Source organism: Cervus canadensis, chromosome 17, assembly GCF_019320065.1.
Source record: "Cervus canadensis isolate Bull #8, Minnesota chromosome 17, ASM1932006v1, whole genome shotgun sequence".
Lineage (NCBI taxonomy): Eukaryota > Metazoa > Chordata > Mammalia > Artiodactyla > Cervidae > Cervus > Cervus canadensis.
The window spans coordinates 43,799,187-43,822,006 of NC_057402.1; the positions used below are offsets into that span (position 1 = coordinate 43,799,187).

Here is a 22,820-nt window from a genome sequence, read left to right on the forward strand (position 1 = left end):
GGACATGACGAATGTGTTTGGGCAATCATGGGAAATATGGTGTGCTTGGAATATGGGATGTGGTATGAGTCTAATCTGCAGGAACTAGAGCTGAAGGATGAGATAGAGCAGGTCATGGAGAGTCTGGAGGTAGAGAACAGTTGTCCCAGGGAATCAGTGAAGGGTTTTCAGTTTTCAGAAGGTAGGTGGGCTTCCCTGGTGGTGCAGTGGTAAAGAATCCACCTACCAATGCAGGAGACATGAGTTCGATCCCTGAATTGGGAAGATCCCTTGGAGAAGGAGATGGCAACCCACTCCAGTATTCTTGCTTGGGAAATCCCATGGACAAAGGAGCCTGGAGAGCTAGTCTATGGGGTAGCAAAGAGTCAGACACAACTTGGCAACTGAAGAACAACAACAAAATAATAGGTAACACATTGGTTAGGAAAGGGGGGACCAAATCCTAGTGGTCACTGACCATCATGGTAATGACCTGTGGATATATGTACCTCCCAGTGGAGTGTAGAATGAACCGAGAAGACAGAGGCATATGCCTAGCATACAGCTTTCAATATGTTGGTATTTTAGGTATTCTAGCTGAACTGAATTATTGAATCACTGTGACAGATTGAGTGACATTTTACATCATTTCCTCAATTCATATTAAGAAATTGTTATTAAAGATCTCAAGGTAGTATTGACCTGGAAGACTGTATTTACTGTAAACAAAAATCTGAGCTGTTTGTCATCTCCTAAAATAACCTTTGTGGTAACACTGGAATGAACATTTACTTGATGTCTGGGCAGTTGTATGCCAGTGGAACCTATTTTATTTTGAGTTGTTTTTAATATGGAGTTGTTAATGTAGCATTTGCAATAAATGACCTTATATGTGAAATCTGTGTTTAATTACTAATGTTTTTGTAAGACTAGTTGAACTGTACTATTCATTATAAGTCACAGATTTAAGAACTTGTCAGGGAAATATTTTATGATTTGATTTATGCATGGGGATGCAAGGAAGGCAAGAAGTCCTCAAGCCTTTATGAGATTGTAAGTACACTTATTCCTACAATATTCTTGGCTTTAAAACTGGTCCTATTATATAATGAGTAAACATTTTTACTGTTTTAAAATTTTTCTTCCAGAATATTCCCTAGGTAGAACTTTACTTAGGAAAATAGAGTTTCCTAAAAGATCTTGAAGCTTGATAGTTTTAACCAAACAGTACAACATGTTGCATCTCTGGATGTGTTTTCACAGGGTGCCTTTTAGTGTTTTTATTCCACCTTAAGAAAAAGAACTATTATTGGGTGTTTTATTGCATAAAGTATACATGTTCATTGTATAAAACTGGGAGATATAAATGAGCAAAAGGAAGAAAGTAGAAAGTGTTGTAATTCCATTACAATTAGAAAATATATTTGAGTCAAAAATAAGAACATACTTGCAATTCCACTACATGGGAGAAGTTGATGGGGACATTGGAGGGTTAGCCCAGTGCTCCCAGCAGAATTAGTGTATTCCCTGGAGAAGAAAATGGCAACCCACTGCAGTATTCTTGCCTGGGAAATCCCATGGACAGAGGAGCCTGGCAGGTTATATTCCATGGGGCTGCAAAGACTTAGACACCACTGAGTGACTGAACAACAAACTGGAAAGTAACCAAGGTGGAAATTGTTTCTGTTTCAGCATCTACTTGCTCTGGTCCCTTGTGTCTATGGCTCTCAGTGAGCGAGGGCTGATTCTGATCCTTTAGGCTCTCTCACCTGCTACTGTCTTGAGGACCTGAGCCTCATCCTCACTGAACCTTGAACACTGCAAGCCCTTGGTATATGTTTGTATGAGAAAATTAACAAATGCATCTTGGCCTGTGAACATTGGTCAAGAATATTCCTAAGAAATGCTGCAAATGAACTTTAAAACAGAAAGAGACTCACAGACTTAGAGAACAAACTTCTGGTTGCCGGGGAGAGGGATGGGGGGGAAAGGATCATTAGGGCATTTGGGATGGACATGTACACACTGTTGTGTTTAAAATGGATAACCAGCAAGGACCTACTCTATAGCACAGGGAACTCTGCTTAGTGTTATGTGGCAGCCTGGATGGGAGGGGAGTTCAGGGGAGAATGGATACATATATATGTATAGCTGAGTCCCTTCACTGTCCACCTTAAACTATCACAACATTGTTAATCAGCTATACTCCAATACAAAATAAAAAGTTAAAGAAGGCAGGCTTTCCTCATGGAATAATTTAGATAAAATCAAATATTTTGGAAAAACCTAAGTGGAGCTCTGCTTGCAACATGTTGTGTTGTTCAGTTGCTAAGTTGTGTCCGACTCCTTGTGACCCCATGGACTGCAGCACGCCAGGATTCCCTGTCCTTCACTATCTCCTGCAGTTTGCTCAGATTCATGTCCATCAAGTCAGTGATGCCATCTAACCATCTCATCCTCCGTCACCCTCTTCTTTTGCTTTCAATTTTTCCCAGCATCAGGACCTTTTCCAGTGAGTCAGTTCTTTGCATCAGGTGGCCGAAGTATTGGAGCTTCAGCTTCAGCATCAGTCCTTCCAATAAATATTCAGGGTTGATTTCCTTTAGGTTGACTGGTCTGATCTTCTTGCAGTCCAAGGGACTCTCAAGAGTCTTCTCCAGCACCACAATTTGAAAGCATCAATTCTTTGATACTCAGCCTTTTTTTTTTTCCCTTTATTTTTATTGGTTGGAGGCTAATTACTTTACAATATTGTAGTGGTTTTTGCCATACATTGACATGAATCAGCCATGGATTTACATGTGTTCCCCATCCTGAACCCCCCTCCCGCCTCCCTCCCCATCCCATCCCTCTGGGTCAATCGCAGTGCACAAGCACCCGAACATCTTGTCTCATGCATCCAACTGGATGGGATCTGATTCACTAGATAATATACATGGTTTCATAACTATTCTCTAGTCATCCCTCACTTCTCCATAGAGTCCAAAAGTTGTTTTATACATTATGTCTCTTTTCTGTCTTGCATATAGGGTGTATCGGTTTCCATTCTGTTCTAAATTCCATATATATGTGTTAGTATACTGTAATGTTCTTTATCTTTCTGGCTTACTTCACTCTGTATAATGGGCTCCAGTTTCATCCATCTCATTAGAACTGATTTAAATGAATTCTTTTTAACGGCTGAGTAATATTCCATGGTGTATATGTACCACAGCTTCCTTATCCATTCATCTGGTGATGGGCATCTAGGTTGCTTCCATGTCCTGGCTATTATAAACAGTGCTGCGATGAACATTGGGGTGCACGTGTCTCTTTCAGATCTGGTTTCCTCAGTGTGTATGCCCAGAAGTGGGATTGCTGGTCATATGGCAGTTCTATTTCCAGTTTTTTTAAGGAATCTCACACTGTTCTCCATGCAGCTGCTCTAGTTTGCATTCCCACCAACGTGTAAGAGGGTGTCCTTTTTTCTCCAACCTCTCAGCATTTATTGCCTTTGTAGACTTTTGGATAGCAGCCTCCTGACTGCATTGTAATGGTACCGTATTGAGGTTTATATACGATTCTGGCCATTTCTCTGAATATGAGCTGATGTGAATAAGAGCAATCTTTTCAATGTGTTTGTTAGCCCTACCTGTATGTCTTCTTTGGAGATATGTCTGTTTAGTTCTTTGGCCCATTTTTTGATTGGGTTATTTATTTTTCTGGAATTGAGCTTCAGGAGTTGCTTGTATATTTTTGAGATTAATCCTTTGTCTGTTTCTTCATTTGCTATTATTTTCTCCCAATCTGAGGGCTGTCTTTTCAACTTACTTATAGTTTCCTTTGTTGTGCAAAAGCTTTTAAGTTTCATTAGGTCCCATTTGTTTAGTTTTGCTTTTATTTCCAATATTCTGGGAGGTGGGTCATAGAGGATCTTGCTGTGATTTATGTCGGAGGGTGTTTTGCCTATGTTCTCCTCTAGGAGTTTTATAGTTTCTGGTCTTACTTTAGATCTTTAATCCATTTTGAGTTTATTTTTGTGGTATGGTGTTAGAAAGTGTTCTAATTTTCATTCTTTTTGAAGTGGTTCTGACAGTATTTTTCCCAGCACACTTGTTAAAGGAGGTTGTCTTTTTTCATTGATATTCTTGTTCTTTGGTCAAGATAGGTGTCCACAGGTATTGGATTATCCTCTGGCTTTCTATTTTGGTTTCATTGATCTATATTTCTGTCTTTGTGCCAGTACGATACTGTCTTGATGACTGTGGCTTTGTAGTAGAGTCTGAAGTCAGGCAGGTTGATTCCTCCAGTTCCATTCTTCTTTCTCAAGATTACTTTGGTTATTCGAGGTTTTTTGTATTTCCATACAAATTGTGAAATTATTTGTTCTAGTTCTCTGAAGAATACCATTGGTAGCTTGATAGGGATTGCATTGAATCTATAGATTGCTTTGAGTAGTATACTCATTTTCACAATATTAATTCTTCCAATCCATGAACACGGTATATTTCTCCGTCTATTTGTGTCCTCTTTGATGTCTTTCATCAGTGTTTTATAGTTTTCTATGTATAGGTCTTTTGTTTCTTTAGGTAAATATGCTCCTAAGTATTTTATTCTTTTTGTTGCAATGGTGAATGGTATTGTTTCCTTAATTTCTCTTTCTGTTTTCTCATTGTTAGTGTATAGGAATGCAAGGGATTTCTGTGTGTTAATTTTATATCCTGCAACTTTACTATATTCATTGATTAGCTCTAGTAATTTTCTGATAGAGTCTTTAGGGTTTTCTATGTAGAGGATCATGTCATCTGCAAACAGTGAGAGTTTCACTTCTTCTTTTCCTATCCTTTTCCTTTTCCTATCCTAATCATTTTCCTATCCTTTCCTATCCTTTTCCTTTTATTTCTTTTTCTGCTCTGATTGCTGTGGCCAAAACTTCCAAAACTATGTTGAATAGTAGTAGTGAGAGTGGGCACCCTTGTCTTGTTCCTGATTTTAGGGGAAATGCTTTCAATTTTTCACTATTGAGGATAATGTTTGCTGTGGGTTTGTCATATATAGCTTTTATTATGTTGAGGTATGTTCCTTCTATTCCTGCTTTCTGAAGAGTTTTTATCATAAGTGGATGTTGAATTTTGTCAAAGGCTTTTTCTGCATCTATTGAGATAATCATATAGTTTTTATCTTTCAATTTGTTAATGTGGTGTATTACATTGATTGATTTGTGGATATTAAAGAATCCTTGCATTCCTGGGATAAAGCCAACTTGGTCATGATGTATGATCTTTTTAATGTGTTGTTGGATTCTGTTTGCTAGAATTTTGTTAAGGATTTTTGCATCTATGTTCATCAGTGATATTGGCCTATAGTTTTTTTTTTTTTGTGGCATCTTTGTCTGGTTTTGGAATTAGGGTGATGGTGGCCTCATAGAATGAGTTTGGAAGTTTACCTTCTTCTGCAGTTTTCTGGAAGAGTTTGAGGAAGGTAGGTGTTAGCTCCTCTCTAAATTTTTGGTAGAATTCAGCTGTGAAGCCATCTGGTCCTGGGGTTTTGTTTGCTGGAAGATTTCTGATTACAGTTTCAATTTCCATGCTTGTGATGGGTCTGTTAAGATCTTCTATTTCTTCCTGGTTCAGTTTTGGAAAGTTATACTTTTCTAAGAATTTGTCCATTTCATTGTTAAGCCCTTTTTATGGTCCAACTCTCACATCCGTACAGGACTACTAGAAAAACCAAAGCTTTGACTATATGGACCTTTGTCTGAAAAGTGATGTCTCTGTTTTTTTAATAGGCTTACAACATAGAGAGGGGGAGAAAAGCAAAAAGACTTCATTGAGATATGGAAGGAATGTTGTGGTCAAGTGAATCTCAGCAGCAGATCTGTTCGATCCAAGATATGAAATGCCGACTGGGAGTGGTGATAAGTTGCTGCTGCTTTTGATTGGATTCCTGGTCCAGAAGGGCAGGCAAGGAGAATCTGGGAACAGAAGCAGGCTTCATCTGGGTCAGGCAGGAAGGAGTTCTGTGTGGGCTCCCCCACATCTTGAGCATATGGTTCTGGAAGCTACCGTTGTACATCTATAAAATGAAGATTGGTAATATCCACCTCAAGGGTTTGTTGAGAATGTTAGAAGCAATATAGGAAAAATATTGGCAAGGATGGGCCTCCCTGATGACTCAGTGGTAAAGAATCCACCTGCCAATGTGGGAGACATGGGTTCAGTCCCTGACCTGGGAAGATCCCCTGGAAAGGAAAATGGCAACCCACCCTAGTATTCTTGCATGGAGAATCCCATGGACAGAGGAGCCTGGCAGGCTACAGTCCATGGGGTTGCAAAGAGGTGGACACAACTTAGCAATTAAAATGGCAACACCAACTATGACAAGGATGCTCACTCTGTACAAACATGGTAGCTGCTTTGTGCAGGACCAGATTCTTCAGCTTTTTCTTTGTGCACATTTCAGAGTCTGGCCCAGAACAGGGTCGCTGAGTGACATGATGTTGGTTGACTTAGACTTAGGGGTAAAGTCTATGGATAGGGTTCATGTGTGGATATGAGAGTTGGTCCATAAAGAAGGCTGAGGGCCAAAGAATTGATGTTTCAGATTCTGTTGCTGAAGAAGATGACTCTTGAGAGACCCTTGGATAGTGAAGAGATCAAACCAATCAATCCTAATGAAAATCAACCCTGAATATTCATTGGAAGGACTGATGCTGAAGCTGAAACTCCAATACTCTGGCCACCTGATGCGAAGAGCTGACTCATTTGAAAAGACCCTGATGCTGGGAAAGATTGTAGGCAAGAGGAGAAGAGGGTGGCAGAGGATGAGACAGTTAGCATATGGCATCATTGACTCAGTGGACATGAACTTGAGCAAGCTCTGGGAGACAGTGAAGGACAGGGAAGCCTGGCATGCTGCATTCCATGGGATCTCAAAGAGTCAGACACGACTTAGTGACTGAACAACAACAACAACAAAGGATTCAGATAACAACTGACCTTATAAAATGTTAATAACAAGGAATTTAATTAATCACTTAATCTCTTTTCAGACAGCTCATGTGGATGTCTGAGAAGAAGGAATGGGGAATAGTGGTACCCAACTTACAAACAGAAGTTGCCTCTTCAGGGTGACCCTCAGGTCAAATATGGAACTAATATCAGTCAAACATACTTTATTGTCACTAGATTTCAGAGTTGGAGCTGACCAAAGTGGGGCTGCTAAATATCTCTTCTCTCAGGAGACTCACCACCAACATGCAGCCCAAGAATACAGACCCCACCCCAGCATCTCTGATTCAATTCCTCCTGATGGCTGGCTTTTTCCCTCCCCACCAATCTTTCTGCCTCCTCATGCTTGATGATGGTGATTGGTTTTTGTTTCATATTTTTATTGTAATGTTAAACTGTGTTCACAGATTCCAAGTCTGATTAGTTGGCTGCTTACTTGGCAATAGGGTCTGCTTACTATTGTAAAAAAGCAGAAATGTGCATGTGGAATTCTGTAAGATGAGGGAGCTGTGTCTAGCATGTTTATCAGAGACTTGGGTGGAGCATGGAAACTGCAAAGCTGAGCAACGTGACTTGTCGATGGGGTGACAGGATCAGGGTTCAAACAGATCTCAGCAGGCTGGTATTCTGGGCCAAAACCAACAAGAGGAAATTCAGTAGCGATTAATGTTAAGTCTTGTCTAAGTTAAGGTGGGGGAGAGCTGGCTCTCCTGTCATTGTTTGGAGAAAAAAAGACATTATTTTGAAGAACAATAGCTAGCTTATACTTATTGAGACATTCTGGCTTCCCTGGTGGTTCAGACAGTAAAGAATCTGTCTGCAATGTGGGAGACCCAAGTTCGATCCCTGAGTCCGGAAGATCCCCTGGAAAAGGGAATGGCTACCCACTCCACTGTTATTGCCTGGAGAATCCTATGGACAGAGGAGCCTGGTAGGCCACAGTCCTTGGGGTCACAAAGAATAGGACACAACTGAGTGACATTGGGTGAGAGAGCGATTGAGACAGTCACTTATTACCTTTACTGAGATGTTGTGTGATACAGTCTATATAGACGGTATTTTATTTAAATACTATTGGGAGTAAATTTATCTCTATTTTTCAATGAGTTTTAGAAAGGCTAAGAAGGCTATGACTTTTAACCAGAGTCTTACAACTTTTAACCATTATGCAATACTGCCTCCATAATGAGATCCAATAAATGATGTGACTGGAAAAGGTAGGAAGAAAGGGGAAAGAAAGGAAGGGAGGGAAGGAGGAAGGAAGGGAGGAAGGGAAAGGGAGGGAGTAAAGGGAGATGGAAACTTAGATTTCATCAAAAGAAACGGGGATAATAGGGATACTGTGTAGTCTGTATTGTTCTTAGATAGCAATGTTATATTCTGGATGCTACATTTTAAAATAAAAAATGTGGAGGCTGCAGAGTATGCAGAGAGGAAACATTCCTGAGACAGCTGGGACAATTGAGGGTACCAGCTGGTTTGAGAAATCTCAAGAAGAGTTTTTCTATAGCAGAGGATGGAGACTCACCATCCACTGCTCTGGAAGGCTCAAAGTTCCAGAGAGGCAAGTTCTCTTTCACTATAAGGAAGAATACACACAAATATAAATGCTCAGAAATGACCCTGTGGCACTTTGTTCAGCTCCAAAAGAGATTTTGTTTTTCTAAATGTTTGTGTTATCATTATTATCATCATGCTGTTGGCATCAAATGGAAGAGATGAAAAGTGGGTATAAAACAGGGATGTCATTGCTACTCTTGGGAAAAGAAGATAGATGAGATGGGCAGGAAGATTGGCTGGTAGGAAATAACAGTGGCATTTCAAAGCAAAATCTAACTGTCTTCATGGCCAGAGAGAGGAGAAGAACTTGAGGACCCCTTTGAGATGTCATTTTCTGTTTTCTTAGGGGAAAAATAATGTCATTGATTCAATCAGAGAAACCAAAGACCTGCCTTTATAACTTGCCTATTTTAGTTATTTTAGAATCAAGAAACTTTTTTTTTTGGTACGTATAGGTGGAGAAGTTATGAAAAGAAACTCTAAACTGAACAGATGGGACAGTGGGAATAAAAACAAATTAAAACAATATTGCAATGAACTCTGGACTTTCACTTTAAAATATATATGATGATGTTTTTCAACTTTTCACATTCAACCTATCAGTATATCAAGTGACAAAATGAAAAATCAATTTCAGCTGTGTATATTTTAAATGTTTACCTAAAATGATTTGAACTCACCACCTAAAAGCCCAGATGAATGTATTAAACTGCTTATTGTATTTTTTAATGAATTAAAACTTTATTTTATATTACATTATAGACAGGACACAGTTCTGTGTGGTGACATTTGGTGTAGAAAATTGAACTGAACAGTGGTCTAATTAGAACAGTAAATAATATGGGTTTAATTAGCCCTTATCCCCGATGACAGACTTGATCAGTTGCCAGATATTTATTCTTTCCTTTCACTTGACTTTTGCTGAAATATTGCCTCTAGTAGGGCTGCTTACTGTGCTATAAATAGGTGACTTGGTAAGAAGCCAGGAAACCGACTGACCGGTGAGACGTGGGTAAAAATTATTGGAAAACCTCCTCCTTGCTAGGAGTTGTTATTTCTTCACTTCACATTTGAAGGTCCTTTCTGCAGATCCCACTCTTAATTTTTTATTTATTTTTTTGGTTGGATGAGGTAACTTGGCCTAAAGGCTTAAGGAAATCTGTGTAATATCTAGTGGAGTCTCTTGCTACAGTTTATTAGATGTCAGGGTTTCCTGCATAAACTCTCCTGGTCTCTAACATAGGACTCACTTTTGAAGTCCTGTCTGACTTGAGCTTTTCTGTATGTCAACAGGATGTGGTTTTGTTTGTTTGCTTGCTTGTTTTCTATTAAAACATTAAAGTGTTGGCTTTACAAAAGAACTTTACAAAATGCAGAGAAACAAATAGAAAAGAAGTAAAATTGCTCAGCATCCTTCCACCTAGAGGTAGCAGCTGCTAACATTTTAATTAATCTCTGACTCTTTTCTCTGGACACCCCTCCCATAAAAGGTCTGATGCAAGCATGACAAAACATTCAATTTGATGAAGCCAGGTGGTACTAAAATGGGTGTTTGTTTTCTCCAAACTTCTATGGACATTCAGTGATTGCGTTTTAACCCCCAAATTTTTATTGCAGGCAGATTCTTTACCACTGAGCCACCTGGGAAGCCCCTTTAACCCCCAAGTTTTTAAAGAGAAATGTCAAATCCACCCATTCTAGTACCACCTGGCTTCATCAAATTGAATGTTTTGTCATGTTTGCGTCAGATCTTTTATGGGGGGTGGGAGGAGAATAAAACATTCCTTTGGCACTCCTTTTATGTGTTTCCCCAACAGCCTTCACTCCTCATCTTGTTCCCTCCATCCTTAGAGACATCTTGGTGGTTTTCTTCCAGCCCATATGCTTGTGCTTTTATTGCTGCATTTTCGTGTGGATATTCATATTTGTTGGTGGTGTTTAGTCACTAAGTCATGTCTGACTCTTTGCAACTGCATGGACTGTAGCCTGCCAGGCTCTGTCTATGGGATTTACCAGGCAAGACTGTTGGAATGAATTGCCATGCCTACTCCAGGGGATATTTCTAAGCCAGGGATCGAACCTGCGTCTCTTATGTCTCCTGGATTCGGAGGCAAATTCTTTACCTCTGAGCCACCTAGGAAGCCTGGATATTCACATACTTATCCCGTTATTTATAGGTGAGATAGAAAATGCTGTGTGTGTTTCCATTTTCATGTAATTAAATCTGTTAGTCTTTTCCTTTAGGAATTCTACCTTGGTTGATATATGTAGGACAATCTTTGTTACATCAAGTCTGTGTGACTTTTAGTCTATAACTTTTTTACTATTTTACACTTTCCACATTTGAAATATTGATTTCTGGAATATATCTGAATTAGTTTTGGTGTATCTTGTGAAGAAGTTATCTATGGTTTTCTTTTAAACCATTCATCACACTGGCTTGTGGTTCTACACTATGTCCTTATACTTGGGTCTGTTTCTGGGCTTCTTAAGAAAACGTAATAGATATGAATGCTTATTGCTATGCCAGTTCTATACTCTTTTAATTGAGGCAATTTCGTTCTAATTTCCCATCTTTTACAGTTTTTTTGTTGGCTCTTGTAGACATTTACTCCACTGGTTGAACTTTAGAATCATTTGTTAAGGTCCAGAAAACCCCCTTTTGGGATTTTGACTGGAGTTGTTATGAATTTATAGATGAATTTGGAGAGAATTAACGTTTTGCAGTACTGAGTCCAGCTATTTAGGACTATGGTATGTTTCTCCATTTCTTTGAGTCTGCTTTAGTCCTCTGTAAAGTTTTGTAGTTTTATTTAAGTAATACACACCATTTCTATTCATTCCTATGTGCATGTGTGCTCAGTCACTCAGTTGTATCTGACTCTTTACCACCCCATGTGCTGTAGCCCACCTGGTGCCCGTGTCCATGGGAGTTCCCAGGCAAGAATACTGGAGTGGGTTGCCGTTTCCTTCTCCAGGGTAACTTCCTGACCAAGGGATTGAACCCATGTCTCTTACATTCCCTGCACTGGCAGATGGATTGTTTACCATTGAGCCTATATCCATCTATATATTTAAAATTTTTTAAACTCTCCCAGTTCTCTTTTCTTTAACGTATCTTGATATAAGGGCTTCCCTGGTGGTTCAGATAGTAAAGAATCTGCCTGAAATGCAGAAGACCTGCGTTCGATCCCTGGGGCAGAGAGATCCCCTAGAGGAGGAAATGGCAACTCATTCCAGTATTCTTGCCTGGAGAATCCCATGGACAGAGGAGCCTGGTGGGCTACAGTCCATGGGGTTGTAAAGAGTCAGACATGACTGAGCAACTAACACACACACACACACATACATACACACACACACACTATATTGATATAAATCAATGGTAGCAAGTCCAGAAAACAAATTAAACCAACTGTATTCATAATTGAACTTTCTCTATTTTCTTGGACCCTGAAGCTTTTGCCTTCTTGGGGTAGAACCTCTCTCAGGAGGTGAGAATGCCTTAGGTACAAGCTAGGACCCTGCTATGAAGTTATAAAACAAATTAATAATAATAAATATTATTTTTAATATTTAGCCAATGTATTTAAATGTTGAAATGATAAAATATCACATTTAAAACTGAGCTGGGAAGCCATCTGGATAAAACCCTCATAAGTGGAAAGGTACTCATGTGCCTCTAGTTTCCATATAAAACTATCTTATGTGTGGGACTCCCTTGGTGGCCCAGTGGCTAAGACTCTGTGCTCCCAATGCAGTGAGCCCCGGTTCAATCCCTGGTCAGGGAACTAGATCCTGCATGCCACAACTAAGAGTCCACATGCCCCAGTGAAGATCGAAGATCCCGTGTACCAGCAGTTAAGACCCAGTGCAGCCAAATAAATAAATATTTTTTTAAAAAAACCCCAGCTTTTGTGTGTGTTTGATGTAACCACTCTGAAGGAAAGCACTTTCAGGCAACTTTAGTGTTTGTGAACAGCTTAGACTCAGACTCTGGAAAAACTAGGAAAGCCTTTGGGATATCTCTAGCATTTTGTCTACAATATACTGTGCTTTCCACTTTCCAGACCTCAAGAAACACTCGTTCAGATGAAGAGAAAGATAGCAACTGGGATGCTTGGGGAGACTGGAGTGACTGCTCGAGGACTTGCGGGGGAGGAGCCTCATATTCTCTGCGGAGATGTTTGACTGGCAGGTAGGTGGCAGCTTTATCTACTCTTCTCCGTGGGACATCAGCGCCTTTGGATGGGTGGCGTTGGGAAGACAACTTGGCTTCATGGCTTTAGGAAGTACTGTGGTTGTGGTATAACATCTACAATGTCTAAATATTTGGTGGCTTCCCTGGTGGCTCAGACGGTAAAGAATCTGCCTGCAATGCAGGAGACCTGGGTTTGATCCCTGGTCAGGAAGATGCCCTGAAATAGGAAATGGCAACCTGCTCCAGTATTCCTGCCTGAAGAATTCCATGGACAGAGGAGCCTGGCGGGCTACCATCTGTGGGGTCCCAAAGAGTTGGAAGTGACTGACACTTTCACTTTCAGATAGGAAAAGAGTGGGGTTTATTTGTGTTTGTCTTTTACTTTTTAAAAGTGGTGTGTACCTCCCTAATCACCAACTAAATATAAAAGCCAAACCCCATATATTAGAGCATTTTATATTTCCTTGGCATCATCCCTCATGCCTTGCCCCCGTAAAAAATATATCCTGTGATAAATGCCAAGGCAATAATTAGGGAAAACAGAGGGGATAAGACTACTTAATCTCAAAATTTTGATCAAGGTTCCATTTGAATCACTGGTATAAATGGTCTTTATTCAAATCAAGGATCGGTTAAACACCATAAATTCCACTTATCCACTGGCAAAAGAGATAAAGGCAAAATTAAAAAATAAAAATGGTATGTACTTGTATTTGTTAAAAAAGAATTAGAGGAATATATTAAGAACCATGAATGGGCATTTTCATCTTGTTGTCATACAACCAAAATGCTTCCATGCTTATTACTTTATTTAACAAGTGCTTTGATTTTGCCTAGAATATGATTTTTTCCAAGTGGTCTATCTCAGTGTGAATTTGTGTCTTCTCTCTCCTAACTGTGGTTGGCTGCTACTGGAAGGGCTTCAAGTTAGGAAGGGCAACTCTTCAGCCTTTTCTGCCTTCTCTGTACTTACTCAGAAAAAGAGATTTTGGCAAGAGGAGAGGAGGAGGAGTAGAGTGCTGCCATGACTTGTGTGTGTGTGTGCTCAGCTGCTTGGTCGTGTCTGACTCTTTGTGACCCCATGCACTGTAGCCTGCCAAGCTCCTCTGTCCATGGGATTTCCCAGGGAAGAACTGGAATGGGTTGCCATTCCCTTCAGGGCTTCTTCCCAGCCCAATTATTAACCCTCATCTCTTGCATTGGCAGAAAGATTCTTTACCACTGAGTCACATGGGAAGTCCCTGCCATTAATTTAGGGAGCAGGTATTGATGCTATCTGGTTAGGAGTATTTAAAGCTACTTTTTATCTATTGTGAGCACTTTGATGGATTTCTCTGAGATGTTATCTCCTCCTTCCCCACCACCCAATCCCTTGGGATCCTTTGCATGCAGTTCACTTGAGATGTGGTATTCGCAATCCTCTAACTTGGTAATGCTGCTCTTTCCTATTCTAGGACACCTAGACATGTCCCCACCGCTCCCTATTTATGTATACTCACCCCCTCAGCAGCTGTCCTGGTATGTTTGTTCCGAACACAACTCACACTGACTGTCTTGCATGCAGCCCGCATCTGGTTCATTGGAAACCCTCCTGTGAACTTTGCTAAAGAAACTCCCTAGTTCTAGGAGCCAATACAGCAACACTTTCTCTACTTACACGGTCCACTGCAGCTGAGCTCTCAGCCCTTATGTATCTCAAGTGTGAATTAGATACCAACCAACTGCAAGAGCCACCTATTGAACTCTTCAGCTGGCATTCCCCAAATTTCTTCCTCTTGACTGGGGGTTAGCAGATTGAAGCCCTTGTCTCTTGTCTTTCTGTTACAGCAGACTGAGGCTTAGGCTCGCAGCATAGATTTCTCAAAAAAAATCTTCAGAAATCCTTATATACCCAAGTCTCCAGCTCCAAGATGTTTTTTATACCTTGGTGTGGGCAAGGAGTTTAACAATTGTGAATTAAACTAACACAGAGGGACTTCCCTGGTGGTCTAGTGGTTGAGTTCACCTTGCAATGTGGGGGATGTAGGTTCAATCCCTGGTTGGGGAACTGAGATCCCACATGCCATGGAGCAACTAAGTCTGTGTGCCACAACTACTGGCTCTCTCTCCAGAAACCCAGTTCCACAACTACAGAGTCTGTCCATTGCAGCAAAAGATCCCACATGGCGCAATGAAGATCCTGCAGGCCGCAACTAAGACCCAACACAGCCAAATGAATAAGTGAAAAAAATAAACTAGCACAGAACTTGCCCTCATGGTTCTTATAGTCTAGAGGAACAAACAATAGACAAGTATGTAATCAAATTATATGAAATTAACATTTTGTCAAGGGGGTAAATAATGCCAACACAGGGAAGGCCTCTGTACTGAGAGTCTCTTTTTGAGACTCGACTGCTTAGAGGAGGTGGATTATATGAGGATGGAGGGTAATGGGCCATAAAATCCAGATACTGGAGCCAGCATATGTAAAGTTTCTGGAGCAGGAAATGAAAAGAGGCTTTTATTCCTAAAAAGGAAATAGGGAAAAAGCAGAAAGGGCCAATGTTGAAGAAGGAGGTAGATTAGTAGACTGTGGAAAAGAATCTCAGATTTTTGGATTTCAAATACTAGGAAACTGTCCAAAAAGAAAAAGCATATTTGGAACTGATATAGGTTGTCAATATTTTATTTGGTCAAATAAAGGCAAAAATAAAAACAAATAAAAAATGCAACTATGGTCCACTATCACAGGCTTTTCAAGAAAGAATTACAATCAGAATTTTTGCATTTAAGCATTAAAAAGTAGACATAATCTTAGATTAAAAGACTTGCCTTTAAATTGAATTCATATAGGTTTATAAAAATCTACTTTTTTGTCCTTATTTGTCTCACTTCACTTTGGACCATGCTTTGGATGTAATAAAACTATCACAGATATCAGCAGTCTAATGATGGGTAATTTAGAACCAGAAGTGAAAGTTGCTCAGTTGCGTCCAACTCTTTGCAACCCTATGGACTATACAGTCCATGAAACTCTCCAGGCCAGAATACTGGCGTGGGTAGCCTTTCCCTTCTCTGGGGGATCTTTCCAACCCAGGGATCAAACCAAGGTCTCTGGCACTGCAGGCAGATTCTTAGCCAGCTGAGCCACCAGGGGAGCCCAGGAACCAGAAACTGAGAAGTAAAAAGTATTCATGGACTTAGAACTTGAGACTGCCAGATCCCTGAAGGCAGTGATATGCAGAAAATGACTTTATCTGAGTCATATTTTTTATCCAGGCATTTACCAGTTTTTAAGCAGTAAGAGGCAGAGAAGTCAAGCAGAAAGCAGCTTCTAAGAGGCTGAGAAACTGACCAGATTTATTGGCAGTTTCATAGTTCTAGGACATAAAAATTGGAATTCAAAACTATGGTAAACACCTCAGGTGATAGTTTGTATCCTTGAAAGGCTATTCCCTAGGAGAAAGGGAAATCTAATCCTAAATAGACTAGATATTACGAAGACTGAAACCCAGTCTTAATTAATTCAACCCTAACTTGAATAATGAAATTTGTTGCTGTTTCAACTGCCTCCAGGAAGCTTAAAAAAACACCCTAGAGGAAGATGACACCAACAAGAAAGTATACAAATTTTTATAGATTATGCCAATAATTCAATAAAACATTACCAGTCTTACCAGGGGACAAGAACAAGAGGAAAATCAGATGATAGAAATAGGTACTAGAGTTAGAAATAGGTATTAGGACCTGTGTATCAAAAAAACAAAACAAAACCCTTGTAATAAGTATTTACAAAAATAGATGGCAGGATATAGGATTTCACCAAAGAACTGGAATCCATAAAATGGAATTGTATGGGAATTTGAGAATAGAAGCAAATGATAACTAAAATCATGAACTAAACAGACGGCCATAATAGCAGATTAGAAACAGCAGAAGAAAGTATAGATTTGTAGAAATATCCAGGCTAAATTACACAGGGAAAATGAACAAAAATAGAATAAGGATGAAAAGGTATGGATATAAGATGAAAAGGTCTAAACCATGTATAATTGGAGTCCTAAAAGGAAAAGTGAGATAGACAACAGGGTATAAGCACTGTTTGAAGAGGTAGGGGTGTGTGTGTGTGTGTGTGTGTGTGTGCGCGCGCATGCGTGTGGGCACATGCTCATTCAGTCTTGTCTGACTCATTGTGACCCCATGACTCTGGACTGTAGGCTTCTCTGTCTGTGGGATTTTCCAGGCAAGAATACTGGAGTGAGTTGCCATTTCCTCCTCCAGGGGATCTTCCTGACCCTGGGATCGAACCTGTGTCTCCTGCAAGCTTCTCTTTTGTGTAAGTGAATAGTATATTCGTGTACCATCCTTTAATTCAGTCTTATTCATATGTATATTGAAATTTCTGGCTTGTGTATAGCCTCTATGAATTTTTAGCTATGATGTAGAGATGTTAACCTATTAATATGCTTTGTTGGTTATTTCACTAGGCAGTTATAAGAGGGAGAGAGTTCAATATATGTGCTTGGATGACCTTCTCTACTTAAAATCTTTCATTCTTTCTTTTATTTTGCTGAACTTTACCTCTGGTAATTTCAAAATTGTATGTGTGTGTGTGTGTGTGTGTGTGTGTGTATATATATATATATATACATTGGATTGTAGCCCACCAGGCTCCTCTGTCCATAAGATTTTTCAGACAAGTATACTTGAGTGAGGTGCCATTTCATTCTCCAGGGGATCTTCCTGACCCAGAGATTGAACCCAAGTCTCCTGTGTCTCCTGCATTGCAGGCAGATTCTTTACTTACTGAGTCACCATTCTGTTTTTATATTTCTGATGATTAAATTTAAGATGCTTGAAAATCATACTTTAATAATTACTTTATAACTATCAATGCCAATAATAAAATACTAGTCTCTTTTTATTTGTAAGTCAATGCATGTTCTATGCTTTCCTTCTTCATTTCCACTCAGTGGGATTTTGTTATTATAACTTGGGATCTTATACCCAATTTCTTGGCAGCATTTATCCCCTTTTTATCTTTTCTTTCATAATCATATTTCAAACCATCACTGAAACTTAATTGAGTTTGGATACATATATTATTTCAATGTTCATTGTCAGTACTTTCAGTTCTTCTTTCTGAATCATCACTTTGTTGGCAGGGATATGTTTTGAGCTGTGCTTCTGGAATTTTAATGCACATATGAATCACCTAGGGATCTTGTTAAAATATAAACTTTGATTCAGTAGGTCTGGAGTGGGGCCCAGGAGTTTTCATTTCTAATGAATTCCCAGGTGATGTCAATGCTGCTTGTCTGTGGACCACACTTCAAGCAGTAAGACTTTATAGCTTTCTTAATTTCAGGAAAAAGTTGTGGGTCTTATACTTTATGAATCCTTCTATATCTGAAAATGTTTTTCTCTTGACTTCACACATAAACAGTGAATGGCTTATTTGGGCATGAAATTCCTGAGACACAAATTTTTCCTCTCAAGCCTCAGAAGTTTTTTCTTCACAAAGTTTGGCATACAATGTTGCTCATAGACCTCTCAGGCTGGCTCTTTTTTTATTTTTTTGGCTCTTTTTGGTAGTTTACTGCCTGGCTGCCTATGGAAGGCTTTATTTTTTCTCTCAAGAGTTTTACAATGTTGTTTCTATATATCAGTCTCTTATTTTTTCTTGGCACATGGTGGCCATTTTTGTTGTACAGGTTTAGATCCTTTTTCATTATAGGAAAAGTTTTCTTCTATTATATCATTTACTGTTGGTTCTTGCCTTTTTGTTTTGTCCTCTTTTTCATGAATGCTAGTTATTTCTGTTCATCTGCTTTTACTCCAGCCACTTTCATCTATTTATTTTCCTGTGTGTTTGAGAATGATTTTCAAGATCCTTGCCACTTGAATTTTTTTTCTAATTTATTTTCTAATGATGTTTGAAAATACTGCTGTGGTGTATTTGTTACCTTACATTCTTTCCTTCATTTTTAAACACGGTCCTTCTTTGTGTATCTACTGTCTTAACCATCTGCATCTTGTCATGTATTCTTTTGTGTCTTTTTTAGTGTGATATCTGGCTAATTCTTACTTATTCTTCATGGTCATCTTCATTTAGGAAATCTATCTTGACATCTGAGTCTAACTTTGATGTTCCTCTCTTATGCTTCTCATTATTGGCAGGTAAGACTCCTTTTAGGGAAGGGACATTGACTTTACCACTCTAAGGTCTAACATCTAACATGTGATTAGAACTCAAACATTGTTACTTGAATGGGTAAATAAGTAAATGTGTGCTCACCTATCACTTCACACCTTTTGTCAGTGCTCTTCTTTCTGCCTGAAGCATCTTTTTTTCTCCTTTTGGTTGTTAACACATAGTTGACTTTGGAAACTCCTTTGAATCTCCATTTCTTCCTTAAAGCATTTGTTGGCAGTTTCTACCATTTTCTAGGTTATATGCAGTACTTCTGTGCTTCTATAGGATCTTGTGAATACGGTTTTATCAGAGTGTTTATTTTATTGTGTTTTAAAATTTTTTTTAAATAATTGAAACAAAATTTTAGGTGGTATACATGTATTTTTCCTCTCTGTGCTGTGCCCCACATTACCACTGGCATGTACTGGAAATTTAGTATATTTTATTCCATTAATAAATAGATGAATGAATTATTAAATCCCAGACTGATTTTAAAAAGCCTTCTTGATTATAGTATGGCTCTAAGGGATAGGTAAGAATGGGTAATTTTGTGAATAATATTGAAAACTATGTTAGAGATTATACAATTTTAACAAAAAGATATTTTTGTTTTAATTTTTATTTATAATTTTTAAAAAGTTGTATATGTATGTATTATTCAGATATTAGACTTACAGTTTTTCTCTTTGTCCATTTGCCCTACTTTCTGGGAGATTTACCTGAACTTACATTCCAGTTCTCTAGGTAGCTTCATTTTTCCTCTTTCTCTTTTTTTTTTCCTGAGATATTTTTTGTTCCTTAATTTATTATTTTTTAAAGCAATCTGTCCCTGGTTTTCAGATGCAGTATCTTCTCTTTTGTCTCTGAGCATATAGATAGAGTTGGCGGGAGGTGGGGGGTTGGTTTTCTTTCCCTTGCATTGTCTCAATTCTTTTTGAATTACTGTTTTCTGTCTTGTTTATGTCATGATATTTCATGATAAAGACTTTTCTAAGATTTCTGGTGATCCTTGTTGGTTGTTGTTCATATTTAAGGAAAAGAGGTGTGAGCTTAATATTAAGGAGATGTGGCTGGTCTATCTCATTGCCTGATGATGTTTTTTAGGTATTTTTATTTGTGCTGCTCTGATTTCTCAGTCAAGGATCCCCTGATTTCAATATTCTAGGAGACAAGAGGTCCAACCAGTCCATCCTAAAGGAGATCAGTCCTGCGTGTTCATTGGAAGGACTGATGGTAAAGCTGAAACTCCAATACTTTGGCCACCTCATGCAAAGAGTTGACTCATTGAAAGGACCCTGATGCTGGGAGGGATTGGGGGCAGGAGGAGAAGGGGCAACAGTGGGTGAGATGGCTGGGTGGCATCACCGACTCGATGGACATGAGTTTGAGTAAACTCCAGGAGTTGGTGATGGACAGGGAGGCCTGGTGTGCTGGAATTCATGGGGTCACAAAGAGTCAGACATGACTGAGCGACTGAACTGAACTGAGGAGACAAGTGGGGCATAAAGCTGGGCCCAGGTTGATTTATAGATTCATTTCACTCAAAATTCTTGCAAAGTTTTATTTTTGTAAATTAAATAAGATTATTCTAAAATTTATATCAAAAGGTATAAGGCACAGAATACTTAAAACAATTTTGAAAAAAAAATAGAGTAAAAGGAATCAGTCCACCTGATGTAAGACTTACATAGCCAAAACTGTAGTATTAGTACCTAGATCAATGGGAGAAAATATTTACAAACCATGTATCTGATAAAGGACCAGGATTTATATTAAGAACAAAACAGTCAACAATTAAAACAAATAAAGAATCCAATTAGAAAATGAACAAAAGAGCTGAGCAGATATTTCACTAAAGAGGATATACACATGGTAAATAGGTACATGAAAATGGGCTTAATATCTCTAGCTGTTGCTGCTGCTGCTAAGTTGCTTCAGTTGTGTCCGACTCTGTGTGACCCCATAGACAGCAGCCCACCAGGCTCCGCCATCCCTGGGATTCTCCAGGCAAGAATACTGGAGTGGGTTGCCATTTCCTTCTCCAATGCAGGAAAGTGAAAAGTGAAAGTGAAATCGCCCAGTCGTGTCCAACTCTTAGCGACCCCATGGATTGCAGCCTACCAGGCTCCTCCGTCCATGGGATTTTCCAGGCAAGAACACTGGAGTGGGTTGCCATGTCCTTCTCCACTCTAGCTGTTAGGGAAATGCAAATTAAAGTCTCAATCTGACATTATTACATATGTATCAGAATAGCTTTTTTAAAAAAATAAAAAAATTGACAAAATGAAATGCTGGTAAGAATTCAGATAAACTGAATCACTCCTATACTGGGAGTGAGAATGTAAAACAGTATGGCCACAGGCAGTTTCTTAAAAAATTAAACATGTAACTACTGTATAACCCAGCAGTTGTATACCTAGGCATTTATCCCAGAGAAATGAAGACTTGTTTTCACATGGAAACCTGAATGTTTTTAGCAGCTTTACTCATAATATCAAAAAAAAAAAAAAAAGAAAGAAAAGGAAACAACCCATATGCCCTTCAGTGGGTGAATAGGTAAACAAACTATAATATATCAATACCTTGGAATACTACACAGCAATAAAAAGAAATGAATCACTGATAGATGCAATGACCTGGATGACCATATAGTTATGTATTGTTTTTCACACATCATGAATATTTACCATTTCAAAGTCCCAAGGCTATGAGTATTTTGATAACTAAGAATATACTATACCAACTCAATCTGGAAGGTAAAAAATGTAATCCTGACTTTCTTAGCAACAAAAATTTCAGAAAGTACAAAAATGGCAACAGGCCTCTAGATAAAGATATTGGCAGAATTATGATTAAAACACTGCAGTATTAACTAAAATGCATAAACAGAATAATGTTTAGATAGTCTGAACTTGTCTAAAGACTGATGGGTACAGAACCCTTCTCTCTGTATGTTCTTCCCTGCCCCTGCTTCCCCACCACCCAATGAACTTACTTTTCTTGGAGAGTTTACTCAAGTTTAACAATCCCACTCCCCAAATACAACCAGTCCTATGAATTAACAGAAAAAATACTTAAAAGGTATTACTTTAACTCTACTTTCAACATAGGTTGTATACTTTTATACATCTAGAAAACCTAGATGTTTCAAATAAGGACTTGTTTGTCCACTGTATACACAGTAGTATTGAATAAACTACACACATGTAACAATGGTTATATTTGAAAGTGTCTTCTATGAAGGAATATTCTAGCCTAGAACCCTTCATTTCTCCAAATTCCTCCTATTTGCCATCCATCCAACAGTGGGCGGAGTACACTCACATATTTCACTTAGATGTGATTTACAATTTGCTTTTCAGAAGACAGCCTTTCAATGAATTATATCACAAAGTATACAAAACATATTAATTTATTAACTCCACTTTAATCATACATTGGGCTTCCCTTGTGGCTCAGCTGGTAAAGAACCTGCCTACAGTGTGGGAGACCTGGGTTCGATCCCTGGGTTGGGAAGATCCCCTGGAGAAGGGAAATGCTACCCACTCCAGTATTCTGGCCTGGAGAATTCCATGGACAGTCTGACTCCACACAGAGTCGGACATGGCTGAGCAACTTTCACTTCACTTTATCATACACTGGCAACCTCTTTAATATCTACAGACTAGCTGTTGTAAAATTGGGACCCATCTGTCCAGTACATACATAATATATACAGTAAAGGTAAATGAGATACATGTAGCACATAGAACAATGGATAATTTGAAAGGTTTCTAGTACACACTAGCAAAACATCTTTGCAATCTTCCCTCCTACCTTCTTCAACCCAATGGATAAGCACAGAGTGTACTGTTTAGAGAGGAGGTTTAACAAAGGTTTACAAAGACAGTGTTTCCCATCAGTTTTTTTTTTTTTT

At 38.9% G+C, this 22,820-nt stretch overlaps 1 protein-coding gene across 5 annotated transcripts in view; it reads left to right on the forward strand.

Annotated features, from left to right (window-relative positions):
• The window catches only part of ADAMTSL3 (ADAMTS like 3), a 392,562-nt gene that overhangs the window by 144,725 nt on the left and 225,017 nt on the right, over positions 1 to 22,820 (forward strand). For all 5 annotated transcript variants that reach the window (XR_006273566.1, XM_043489726.1, XM_043489723.1 and 2 more), the window contains exon 4: positions 12,599 to 12,726. Coding sequence is in view for 4 of the 5 variants with exons in the window: in XM_043489726.1 (XP_043345661.1) it covers positions 12,599 to 12,726 (128 nt within the window). In the remaining variant the exon portion in view is untranslated. The remainder of the gene's footprint in view (positions 1 to 12,598; positions 12,727 to 22,820) is intronic.